The sequence below is a fragment of the Anoplopoma fimbria genome, chromosome 7, assembly GCF_027596085.1.
Source record: "Anoplopoma fimbria isolate UVic2021 breed Golden Eagle Sablefish chromosome 7, Afim_UVic_2022, whole genome shotgun sequence".
In the NCBI taxonomy this organism is placed as follows: Eukaryota; Metazoa; Chordata; class Actinopteri; order Perciformes; family Anoplopomatidae; genus Anoplopoma; species Anoplopoma fimbria.
The window spans coordinates 19,248,827-19,260,918 of NC_072455.1; the positions used below are offsets into that span (position 1 = coordinate 19,248,827).

The window sequence follows — 12,092 nt, forward strand, 5'->3', positions numbered from 1 at the left end:
GTGTCCAAACTTTTGACTGGTACTGTACATATATATATATATATACATACATACATATACCTATATATACATACATACATATATATACATATAAACATACATACATACATACATACATACATATATACATACATATATACATATATACATATATATATACATACAGTACCAGTCAAAAGTTTGGACACACCTTCTCATTCAACTACTTTGAAGAATCTAAAATATAAAACATATTCTGGTTTGTTGAATTCCACATCATTCCATATGTGTTCCTTCATAGTTTGGATGTCTTCAACATTAATCTACAATGTAGAAAAACAAAGAAAGAAAGAAAAACCATTGAATGAGAAGGTGTGTCCAAACTTTTGACTGGTACTGTATCTATTAACAAAACCCAGTTTATTAAAAACAACAACCAGAAATCACAAATAAACAAATATATAAAAAAAAAATCCCCATCACCCGCCTCTGGATGACTTAACAGCACAGTGACAGATGGTGGGCGTCGGCAGAGAAGGTGCAGAGGGAACACCAGATATAGGATGCCTCACAGAGAGACAAGCCTAATGACGCAACGCAGCCTGAGTGTGAGGGACAGGATAATACATGCAGGGTTTCCCACGTTTCCTATGACCAAAACCAGGCTGAGGACTCGGAAACTGACTGATAAAACGTGACAGGCACACAGACCCTCTCTCCACTGCTGGAAACAAGCTCCTCCGGGATCCACACAGATGCAAACTTCCCCGATGGCATACTTTATATTACTTTTCCTCCCTTGTGTTTCCAGTGTACGCACGGTAAGTTTTCCTTCCTCCTCCTCCTTGTGCGTCTTTTTGTTCTCTCTCCATCCATTCTGATTGCGCTGAAAGTGCAATAACTTATCTCTCCCCTGATTGCAGCTCATATTCGTCCCTTCGTATGGAAGAGTCATCTCCAAAGAGCCGTACACGGAGAGCAGGAAAGGTAAGTTTGACCTCAGTCATATGTTTGATTAAGAGGAGAGAAGAGAGAGGGAGGGGGTGCACACTGACCTGGTGGTGGATGTGATGTACTTCCAGCTGAAGTAACAGAGAAAGTAAGTGGTGCAACTTAAAGCTGAAACATGTGGGAACTAGTGCTTTTAACAGGTCTGTCTTATAACAGCATGACTTGATTGTACATTTTTAACAACACAGCTTTTTAATAGCAACCTGTATTTGTTTTTTTGCATTTTTTCACGTTCTGTTGCGAAATTTCATGTTTTTATTTCAGATTATGTGTTAATACTACATTACATTACATTACATTACATTACAGTCATTTAGCAGACGCTTTTATCCAAAGCGACTTACAGGAAGTGTATTCAACATAGGTATTCAAGAGAACTACTAGTCACCAGAAGTCATAAGTGCATCTCCTTTCTTAAACAAGCATCTTAAAGCATAAACCAGAGCAAAAGTATAGTGCAGAGGCAAATTACTACGAAAACAATAATTGCAACAGACTAATCCGAATATAGTAAGTGCTACAAACTACTACGAATAGGATAAGTGCAGTAAACAAATACAAATTCAATAAGTGCAGCGAACTGATACGAATACAGTAAGTGCAACAACTAATACGAGTGCAATAACTGTACTACTGTACTTTGTGAAATATCCTCGTATTTGTTAGTTTTTTCACGTTCTATTGTGAAATTTCATGTTTTTATTTCAGATTATGTGTTAATACTACTGTACTTTGTGAAATATCCTCGTATTTGTTAGTTTTTTCACGTTCTATTGTGAAATTTCATGTTTTTATTTCAGATTATGTGTTAATACTACTGTACTTTGTGAAATATCCTTTCGTATTTGTTAGTTTTTTCACGTTCTGTTGTGAAATTTCATGTTTTTATTTCAGATTATGTGTTAATACTACTGTACTTTGTGAAATATCCTCGTATTTGTTAGTTTTTTCACGTTCTATTGTGAAATTTCATGTTTTTATTTCAGATTAAATTTCAAATATCCTCGTTTTTATTTTTTCAGATTTCATTATGTGTTAATACTACTGTACTTTGTGAAATATCCTCGTATTTGCAAACACACTTGCAATAAGCCTTTTCTGATTCTGATGATTTAGCTCTCTAAGCAGAGGATCAGGTATTTACTGTGCTCAGATCAGAGCTATGCACTAATTCATAGAAGTCTTTGTGTGTGAGGTGCAGGGGGAAATGGCACAAATGTGTTTCAGACAGTTTTTGATTAGCCCCCCCCCTTTTGTGCGTTGCCCATCTGTGTTAATTGGAAATCACTAACAGGCTGTTTTTTTTTTATTGCACTGCTGCCAGTTCTTACTACAGAGGACAAAGAATGTAAATTCCCATTTCGTCAGGGGGGAAGGATTCATCATCACTGCCTCACCAGCCGATCCTCAAAACAATGGTGAGTCCCTATTAGCCATCCCATCTGGCTCTGCTGTTTGGTTACACAAACAATCACTAATGTGCGTGTAATCACTCAGAGTTACCACACACATGCCTTTGACAAAGAGACATCTCAATACGCAAAAGGTGGAGGTGCTGCGTCGCCATATTTGGTTTTATTTAGAGACACCCACTCATAAACTACACACCTTGCCTATGTCTCTCTCACACAGACCGCAGACATCAAAATGAACAAAAACACTGTTATTTTCCGTAATGCAATACAGTAATGGCAGTGATTTGCTCAAGGCACATTGATGCTGTGTGTTAGTGGGTTGTGTAGTCCAATCCAATTACAGCCCGCAGTATTGAGGGATTTATGCTGATGTTATAATTAATTAGGTAAGGAGCTCATTTGCTTCAATAAATTGCTCATTGCTGAATTGTTGGTGGGCCTAATAATGATTTGTGTGCCCCAACTAGAATATCATACTCTGATGGTATTATAACCAGAAGATTTTAAAAGGTGGCATAAGATAGAATGTAGAAAATCCATCTTAAACTGTGGTTATGGATGTAGTTTTGAACACGTTTGCTACTTCATACAGTTTATCCTAAGGTTAGATAAACAGCTGTCACAGTTAAACCATCATGGTGCATTTTTAGTTGCACCATCAAAATCCTCCTTTTATTTGATTATTTTATGTCGGAGAAACTCGCTGGAGGGTTTTCCAGTCATCGTTCCTTGGAATTGAGACAAGACGGGTGGGTGCCAGCAGCAAGTTGGAGCAACATGAATGCAATTATATATGGCCCAACACGGCTGGTCCACCTACACATAGAGTTAACACAATATCACCGTGCGTGTTTCCGTGATGTGCTCATGAGCTCAGCGTCAACATAAGCTTTGTCATTATGTAGTGCAGATGCAGTGAGCAGTCAAGAAGTATGCTGATGTCGCTTTGATTAAAGTAGTGGATGATTGACAGAGTTGGTTGGTTGTGGTTTAGACATATCTTCCCTTTTTTTCTCAGAATAAAACTGGCTACAATAGTGCAGCATTTCCGTCACAGAGAGCTAGTGCATCTTGTTAGTACTTGTTGGTTTGAAATATGTGATTTAGGAGTGGATAAAAATCCTCTTTCGTAGTATAAGTAGTCTTATGTCACAATATATAAGCATTGTACATTCTCAGAAAAATCTATTATTTAACTGTCAATGGGTAAAATAACCAGACAGTGACATCTGTTTTTGCTGCAAAAATCTTAAAACAAGACTAAGAGTCGACAGCCTGTTAACGGCTCTGTGAGGCTCTGCTAGAGCTAGATACTAATATCAGCAAGCTAACATGTTCATATTGGCAATGTTGATATGGTGATGTTATGACATGTAATATTAAAAAGTGTTGGGAAAAATGTAATTTAAACTTGCTTGGAGGTCACTGTCACAGTAATGAGTCATCCTAAAAGATGGGGGAGGCCATGATGTCTAAAAATAATTTGTGGCAACCAATCCAATAGCTGTTCAGACAGTTCACTTAATGTCAACATGCGCGTTGTGCTAGAAGAAGAGTCAGGGGATTAGACAAAGTCATTGAGATTTATTTTTCCGGGAACCATAAATGTCTTTACAAAGTCAATGGCAATCAGTCCAAGTGGCAAACTGACCGACTGAGAAAGCCATCAATAATGGCTAATAATTTAGTGAAATCACTAAAGCATATTCCTCACGATGGCCTCACACATCCTGAGGTGTTAAATTGAGAGATAAGGACACGGCGATATCTCTTAACAGTTTATGATAAGGTTAACTTAAGTGAAATGAAATTCTGTTATATGTCTCTTCTGTTCTAGGTGCTCCCTCACTCATAATTTTGATCGTGACCGGCAGTGGGGCTACTGTGCACCAGAGAAAACTCAGCTAGGCGGTTAGTTTACCGATCACGTTGCTTTTAATCAATCATAATACTATATTGTTCCTCCTGTAACTGTGTATTTTCTTTGTTGATGTGTTTCAGTTATTGACCCCACGTCACTCCCACCCACAGATCCATGTCAGGTGAATCCTTGTCAGAATGGAGGCGTCTGCACGCCGATCCCACACAGACGTTTGTTTGAGTGCTCCTGTCCTGAAAACGTCACTGGAAGCGTCTGTGAGCAGAGTAGGTGCACTTGGTGGTTAATATTATTATTTTATGAATGACAAGTTAATATTTTTGTCATTTTTTTTTTACTTTTTTTTTTTTTTTTTTTCATTTGCTTTTGTCAGATTCTCTCTGCCATCATTATTTCATTGTGCATTGAGTTTAGTGTTTTCAAAGTCGTTGTGCACATTTGGCTGCCAATCACTCGACAGCTGCAGAAGGAAAGTGAATTCTCTGACAGTCAATAGTTCCTTGAAAACTTACAAACTCTATCACCAGCTTTTCCTTCAGTTTGAAGGAAACTTGCTATGCTAACAGGCATACAATTTCACATCAATTTAGACATGATGAAAAAGGAGCCTCTGTTAATTCATGAACTCTGGAAAAAAGCACTTTGCCAAAATAATCTTAAAGAGAAAAATTTGCCAGAATTTTACATGGATGTCCAATCAGCATTGATGCTACATGTCGTCGATTGAAGCAATACATTGTGTGCTATATTGACTTTAAAGTTTTTGCTGCTTCCAGCGCAGTCATTTGATGCGACAGTGACGTAGTTTATGGTATGAAGAACTACAGTTTTCTTGAATTTCATGTCTCCGTCCCCGGGTACACAGGGGAAATCAGCTTTCTTGGTCAATGTTACAAGCACTTTGGAATGTATCATCAACACTGATTGGACATCCACATGAAAAGTGGCAGATTTTCCCTTCAATCAGGGTTTAATTACTGTATTTTTGCCAGAGCTCTCAAACACATCTCGTGGTCTTCATCAGCGAATGGAGTTTGGTTGGTTAAATTGAGTTAAAAGAACAAGCAGCCCACTGCTTAGGATGGCTAAAATGTCGAGGTCTAATTTAATGTATGTGACGATGAAAGTTCAGTTTAATTTAGACCTTGAGTGAGATTATGTCAAACAAAGAAAAAGAAAAAAACATTCATTTAAAGAGTCTTAAATGTAACCTGCTTTGCAATATAATTAAATTATATGGGGAATATTTTAAATTAAGTCTTTTTTTGCCAAATATGATTTCCAAGATACAGAATGAAATTTCACGCTCTGCTCTTGCCCTCTCTTAACGCCCTCGTTCGTTTCAGAGAAGTCTGTTTTGAGTCATTTTTCAAAGACGTTTCGCTCTACATTCAAAGTCATTCAGATTGCTCACATTCAAACAAAAACAAAACAAAAAAGTTACCCAAAACATGTCACAACTAGGATTAGGAGGAATCTTGCACAGCTCAGCCATCAAACTTTGCTCTGCACACTCCATTGAGCTCTTCAATCTCCTCTCACATTTCAACCCTAATGCCTTTTATGTGTTGTGTCGACTTTTTCAGAGAAGTGCTATGAAACCGTACACCTGCACTATTATGACATCGGAGAGTCTTGGGGACGAATTCACCTCCGTAATGTGGAACAGTGCACATGTGTGGCAGGGGAAATCAAGTGTGAAAGGGTTCGCTACACAAGTAAGATGTGCTTTCAGTTGTTCTGCTTCAATTGTATCACTTGTTTTTTCTCTGTGGTCTGCTTTTGTTGAGGTGATGAGAGTGAAACCCAATGAGGGGATGTATTTACAACAACTTAAACACTACGCACTTCCACAAACTGTTGAGCTGATTGTCAGTTAAGTGAACTTTCTTTACCCCGCAGGTGGTTTATAAGAATTAGCTTTAAATCATGTAAAATACTGACTATAGATGTAGATTAGCGATATATAAGGAACAATGTCTTTTTTCCATACTTATCAAGCCTCAAATGAATGAAGTGTCGGGTCTCCTCCCTACCCAGAGACGTGCTTTTTCTCTTTGATCACAGCTCCATAGTTACACGGCTAACATTGCCATGGAAGAAAAGACAGATTATATGACTCACTTTGACTCAGGAATGGTGTTTTAGGACACACCCCATGGGTCTGTAAGGTGCTTTCATCTCATCGTAGGGGGGTTGCTCATGGGCATTTAACAGATTCTCTGGCATAAAAGAGAAGGGCAGTGAGATGGTTTCATCTTCGCTGAGCCGAAACCGTTTTTTGTCGTGATGGTAGGGGCTTATCTTATTCTCCTGGGTGGAAAAAAAAAATCCGCCCTTAAAGCTAAATGCGCCTGAATGCCTTTACATGAAATTTGACTTTTCATTGAGCTTGATTTTTATCTTTTGTCTTATTTATAACAAATTCAACTCCTAAAACATTTGTGTTTGAGCTCTTTTTATGATCCCAATGCAGAAGTAGCGTCACTATTCTCCCCAAAATACCACAGATGTGGCATTAGATCTTAATAGCAAACTCAGGGTCAGATATGCTTTTTGTATATTAAGAGCACAGGACCAGTTTGCACTGAACTGTTTGTGCAATTGGTAAAACAATTAAAAGGTCTGTTTCAGTGGTGAGATTTATATTGTTAAGCCTAATTGATTTTCTTGCCAGTTGAGGGCAGTACAGCATGCTGAAGATATAACTTTGACAAAAATGTTGGCAAACGGTGCAAGTTAAGAGCCAGATATTTCCCTCTTCATTAGAGTGAATATTAGACATTCACCAGGTGGCCAAAATGACATTCAAATGAATGTAAATGTGGCTTTGTAACTGCTGGATGTGTAAATAACTTTAGCTGACAAGTTTGTAATACATGACGTGTGAATGTTGTGTCCTCGGCTCGTTTCTGCTTTTATTTTAGGTTTAAACAATTTTGTAAACCAGACATATTTTGATATATAGCTTATTGTGGAAATATACAGTATGTATGGTATTAAGATGTGACCTGGTTATTCCTCTGTGTGTCCAGTGTGCCGCTCAAACCCTTGTCAGAATGACGGAACGTGTCGACTGATCACAGCCACCGGCAAAGAAGTGTGTAACTGCAGATGGGCCTACAGCGGTCCGTACTGTAACTTCGGTGAGTAAAAGCCGGACTGTGATCATATTCATTACGAGTGCCATGTCTGCGTGTTCATGCATGTGTGTGCGTGACAATGGTTTGATTAATGACGGCAGGAGAAGACCTGAGCAAGTTGCTTAACCTGCACTCAGTTGTTGTAACTGTTAAAGCATACAAGCATACAGAGGGTTTCTTTTTTAGGATCTGCTCCGACTGATTTTAGTGCGGAAGCAAGATATTTGTCATCACTCAGCTGGAAATCTTATTGCATCGTATCGTTTACATATCTGTGTTCATTCTGCGGTATCGAGACATCTTTGAGACATTTTTGTTTTGTCTGTTCCCGCGTGTGGTTTTGTGTGTGTGTGTGTGTGTGTGCAGAGCCCGAGGCAGAGTGCTATAACAACAAGGGCACATATTACAGAGGGGTGGTGGGCACCCCGGTGTCCGGCGCCAGGTGTGTGGCCTGGAACTCAGACCTGCTGTATGACGAGTTCCATGTGGGCACGGTGGGCGCCTCCCTCCTCAGGGGCCTGGGGGAGCATGCCTACTGCAGGTGTGTGTTGAGACATCCTGTAGCTAGCAACCGGACAGATGAAGGCTTTTTTGTTAATATTGTAGTTGCTACAGAAGGAAAGCGCTTATCCGAAAGGCCAGATTTCTTTTGCGCTGCGATATTCAACTTTTTACTCTGCCTGCTAGTCCCAGCCCTTATCTGTGAGGTTCATGCGCGAACACTTTGCTTATGTTGATGATCCGTTAGAAGAAGTCTTCTCAGAGAGGCGACCTTAAAACCACCATGAGCATTAAAGAAGCACATGGCGAATCCAGCCTGTGTATAAAAAAATAAAACTAATCTACTCCCCATTCGCTCCTCTTGCATTTCTCACAGCTTTCCTCAGTCGTTGTTACTATGACTACCCAGCAGCCATATGGCATGCAAGCAGCAAATGGCATGCGCTCCAAAATGTCCCAAACATCAAAGAAAAAGCCTGTTCCCAGCAAACATTTGGGATTTAGGCACAAACACACAAGTTTCGTTGCCTGAAAAGTTTCATATTGCAGCTCGGTGAAACTTGATAGCTTATTTTTAAAACTGAAAACTTAATTTATTTTCAGCCTCCACTTTCAAAAGTGATGGAGAACTTGTAAGCCAATAAGCTGTGTTATAACACAATGGAGCAACGCCCTACACACACTCTGTCCGCTGTGTTTCTGTGTGTGCAGAAACCCAGATAAGGACAAGATGCCGTGGTGCTACACGCTAAATGACGGCGCCATCTCCTGGGAGTACTGCAACGTCCCCTCCTGTGTGATGTCTGTGTGTGAGTAAACGGGGTTATGTAGTTAGTTTAATCACTGAACTGGTGTATTGATATACTTTGATGCTCTTCCATATTGGTAAAGCATGATATATCTTTTAGCTTGGCCAGACATCACAGCCTGATTTAGCTTTCATCATTGGCTTCCACTGAAAGACGATTCTTGCTGTAACTCTGTTCTCTCCATTAATATTGGCCTTGGTTATTTTTGGCCTTATTGTTTAGGTAAGTCAAAGCTTAAACACTTTTTTTAATCCATGTACCTTATCAAGGATGATTCACTCAGCTGTCATTATTATAGACCCCTATTTGAACATAATGACGCTATCATTATAAGGAATAAAAAGCTAAGACTATTCACCAAGGCCATTGGCTGCATCATTCGATATCTTCATTCTCGCAGCCTTAGTTATATGACACATTCAGGGACAAATTCCAAACAGTTGAACGCCTCATTAAAGGCCTCGACTTTTAATGTGAAAATAATTGTGATAAAGACAGAACATTGGAGAATACAGCAAATGTGTGTAGTCACGCTGCATAGAAAAGCTGAACTCAGCCAAGTCGACTGTTTTTGGCAGAGCTTTTTTTTTAATAACGTGGGCTTGATGATAAAAGAGGAATAAGGCATGACTCACCCTGAAACAACATGTTATGTCAGGTGCAGCCAAATGTTTATGTGCTGAGTGGGTTTTGGCGCAGTTGACCGTCTGTCATGATGCCAGCGGTATGCACAGAATCCACAAGCTTTTCTACTGTGTCCTCCTCAACACATGATTTGAAGCGTGAGGTTGCTCTGTCACCCTAACATGATCACCTTATAGAACAGCTTTTTTTTTGCTTCTTGCAGGGGAGAATGAGCCAGAGTCAAAAACGAAAATATTCAGAAGAGGTATTCTAGTTAGTCTGGTAGCTGTTAGGTCGGTTTGTAGTAGTTTGTTGTAGTCGTAGTTCTTGTTTAGAACATTGTAGCTTGTAGTCAAGATTTTGCCACTAAGTCTGAAATAATAATGCACTTTAACTTGTTTCTCCATGCAGCTTCACGAAGGATTATGCCGTTTGCTGTCCTGCCAACCACTAAAAAACCCAACCCCTCAAAGCCCACCAAAAAGCATGTGTGTGGCAAAAAGCACAAGAAGAGGTTATCAATACCCAGGGGCCGGATATTGGGCGGAAACTCTGCTCTGCCAGGTACTCACCCCTGGATGGCAGCCATTTACATCGGACAGTCAGACTTCTGCGCCGGCACCCTGGTCTCCTCTTGCTGGATCGTCTCTGCAGCTCACTGCTTCTTCCGCAAGTAAGTCATGGACGAGCCTCAGCTGCAGTGGAAGCTGATATTTGTAGATGCACTTTCTCCAAGTGCCTCTGAAACTTTGGAACCAAAAAGACATTTTGTGTCCTTGGAGGCCTTTTTCTCTTGGGAGGCCTTTTCAGCCTTTTTTTTATAAAAGACTGAAAATGCTCAGTTTTGAGTCAGCAATCTAAGGAACATAATCTTTCAGAAAACATTCATAAATCAGAGCGGAGCATTATTTGAACTGTTTTCCGACCTTTGCAACTGGACAAGAGGTCACAACTCAGAGGGCTTGTGATTTAAAGACTTTGACTCCTCAGCATCACAGCTTTACGAACGCCCTATATTTAGACGTCCAGTTCGAGGAAAACCTAAAAATGTCTCATGCACAGATGCTGTTTACATGCTAGTGCATACGTTTCCCTTTTGATGTTAGCAAACAGGCATCTGTTGTCACTGCTCAAGTTCAAAGATATTAAGTAAATCATTACATAATTGAATGGGACGTCAATAGAAGTGAATGAAAGTGTATAGAAGTTAAACAAAAGGATACAGAACATCTTTAAAATATGCTGTTACTGCTAAACTGATTTAGTACCAGCTGGGATTTGATTGAACTAATGAAAGCAGAACAAGAGTCCACAATGTTCTTTACATACCACAGTACAAGCACGCAGAACATATTAAACAACTTGCTGGAGATTCAGCTATTATTACAGTCTTGGGTCTAAAAGTGTTAATATGTGTCCTCAGGGAAAGCCAAGATATCATTAAATCAGGTCTGAAATGGGGAGGGTTTATCCTCTGGGGAGCATTCATGTACTAGATACATTTAATTGAACTCTGCTCAGTAAATATCGATATTTCTTGTGCAATCATTGATATTTTATGGCCCACCAATGTTGGGGATTAAAAAAGAGGTGGCATCCCATGATTCACTCTCTGGGAATCAAAGTTTAGGGAAATTTAGCTGGTAGTTGTCGAGGTAATTTGGCTCTGGGCTCAGATGTGGGACAGACAGAAGGATTTGAGTATCAGTACATACTTTGCAATACTTTCGACTAACAGAAGTGTGTCTTCCCTCAGCCCCCTGAGGTCTCAGCTTCGAGTGGTGCTCGGCCAGCAGAATATCAACGTCACTGGTCCCAACACCAGGACATTTGGAGTGGAGCAGTATGTCTTTCCGAAACAGTTCTCAGTGTTTAATCCAACACTACATGACATTGGTAAGCATTATAATGGACACACACACACACACACACTTAGACACTAGTGACTCACGTAAACTAGAAGACCTCCTGTCCCCATTCAGAAACACACAAACGCACTAAAGACCCCAGTCTGTGTGCACAGCTGTGCGTCATTGAGCAGCTGTGTCCCTGTGCTCCCCCGCACAAACACACGTATTCTCTCATATAAACACACACACACACACACACACACACACACACACACACACACACACACACACACACACACACACACACACACACACACACACACACACACACACACACACACACACACACTAACTGTTGGGTGTGGCGTTTTCATTGGACAACGGAGTCTCCAAGTCGACCACTTGTGTCATCAATTTAACTACTCTTTTCGTTGTCTGTCGTTTCATAACGTTGTGTTTCTGTTCGGCAGTCCTGATCAAACTGGCGAAGCAGGACGGGCGGTGTGTGAGGAGAACCCCGTTCATCAGGCCCATCTGTCTCCCAGACAAAAGCACCACGTTCCCTGATGAGTACTGCTGTACTATTAGCGGCTGGGGACACATGTATGAGAGTGAGTGATGAGGAAATCATGGCAGTGTCATCACGATAGAACCTATCTACATTCATCACAGTTTGTTTGGTGTTGCTAGTGCAACGCCGATAAATGACTTCCTTGTTTTAAACTGTCAGAGCAGAGCCAGTGTTGGTTTCGTCTTTAGCTTCTTGGCTAGGAAAGCCTTAAGTAATGTGCTAGAGAACAACCGTGGTGACAACTAATCAGAAGCAATTACCTACATGTGGTAATCAGGACTGTAGGTACCATTGAGAACGCTGAGGTTTT

General features: G+C 40.2%; 1 protein-coding gene across 1 annotated transcript in view; it reads left to right on the forward strand.

The window, feature by feature from the left end:
• Positions 1 to 749: 749 nt before the first annotated feature.
• The window catches only part of LOC129093717 (hepatocyte growth factor activator), a 12,997-nt gene continuing 1,654 nt past the window's right edge, over positions 750 to 12,092 (forward strand). The window contains exons 1-12 of the mRNA XM_054601813.1: positions 750 to 800; positions 903 to 966; positions 2,315 to 2,408; positions 4,243 to 4,316; positions 4,407 to 4,550; positions 5,871 to 6,002; positions 7,320 to 7,430; positions 7,794 to 7,968; positions 8,640 to 8,737; positions 9,773 to 10,034; positions 11,118 to 11,257; positions 11,682 to 11,822. Of these exons, the coding sequence (XP_054457788.1) occupies positions 750 to 800; positions 903 to 966; positions 2,315 to 2,408; positions 4,243 to 4,316; positions 4,407 to 4,550; positions 5,871 to 6,002; positions 7,320 to 7,430; positions 7,794 to 7,968; positions 8,640 to 8,737; positions 9,773 to 10,034; positions 11,118 to 11,257; positions 11,682 to 11,822 (1,486 nt within the window). The remainder of the gene's footprint in view (positions 801 to 902; positions 967 to 2,314; positions 2,409 to 4,242; positions 4,317 to 4,406; positions 4,551 to 5,870; positions 6,003 to 7,319; positions 7,431 to 7,793; positions 7,969 to 8,639; positions 8,738 to 9,772; positions 10,035 to 11,117; positions 11,258 to 11,681; positions 11,823 to 12,092) is intronic.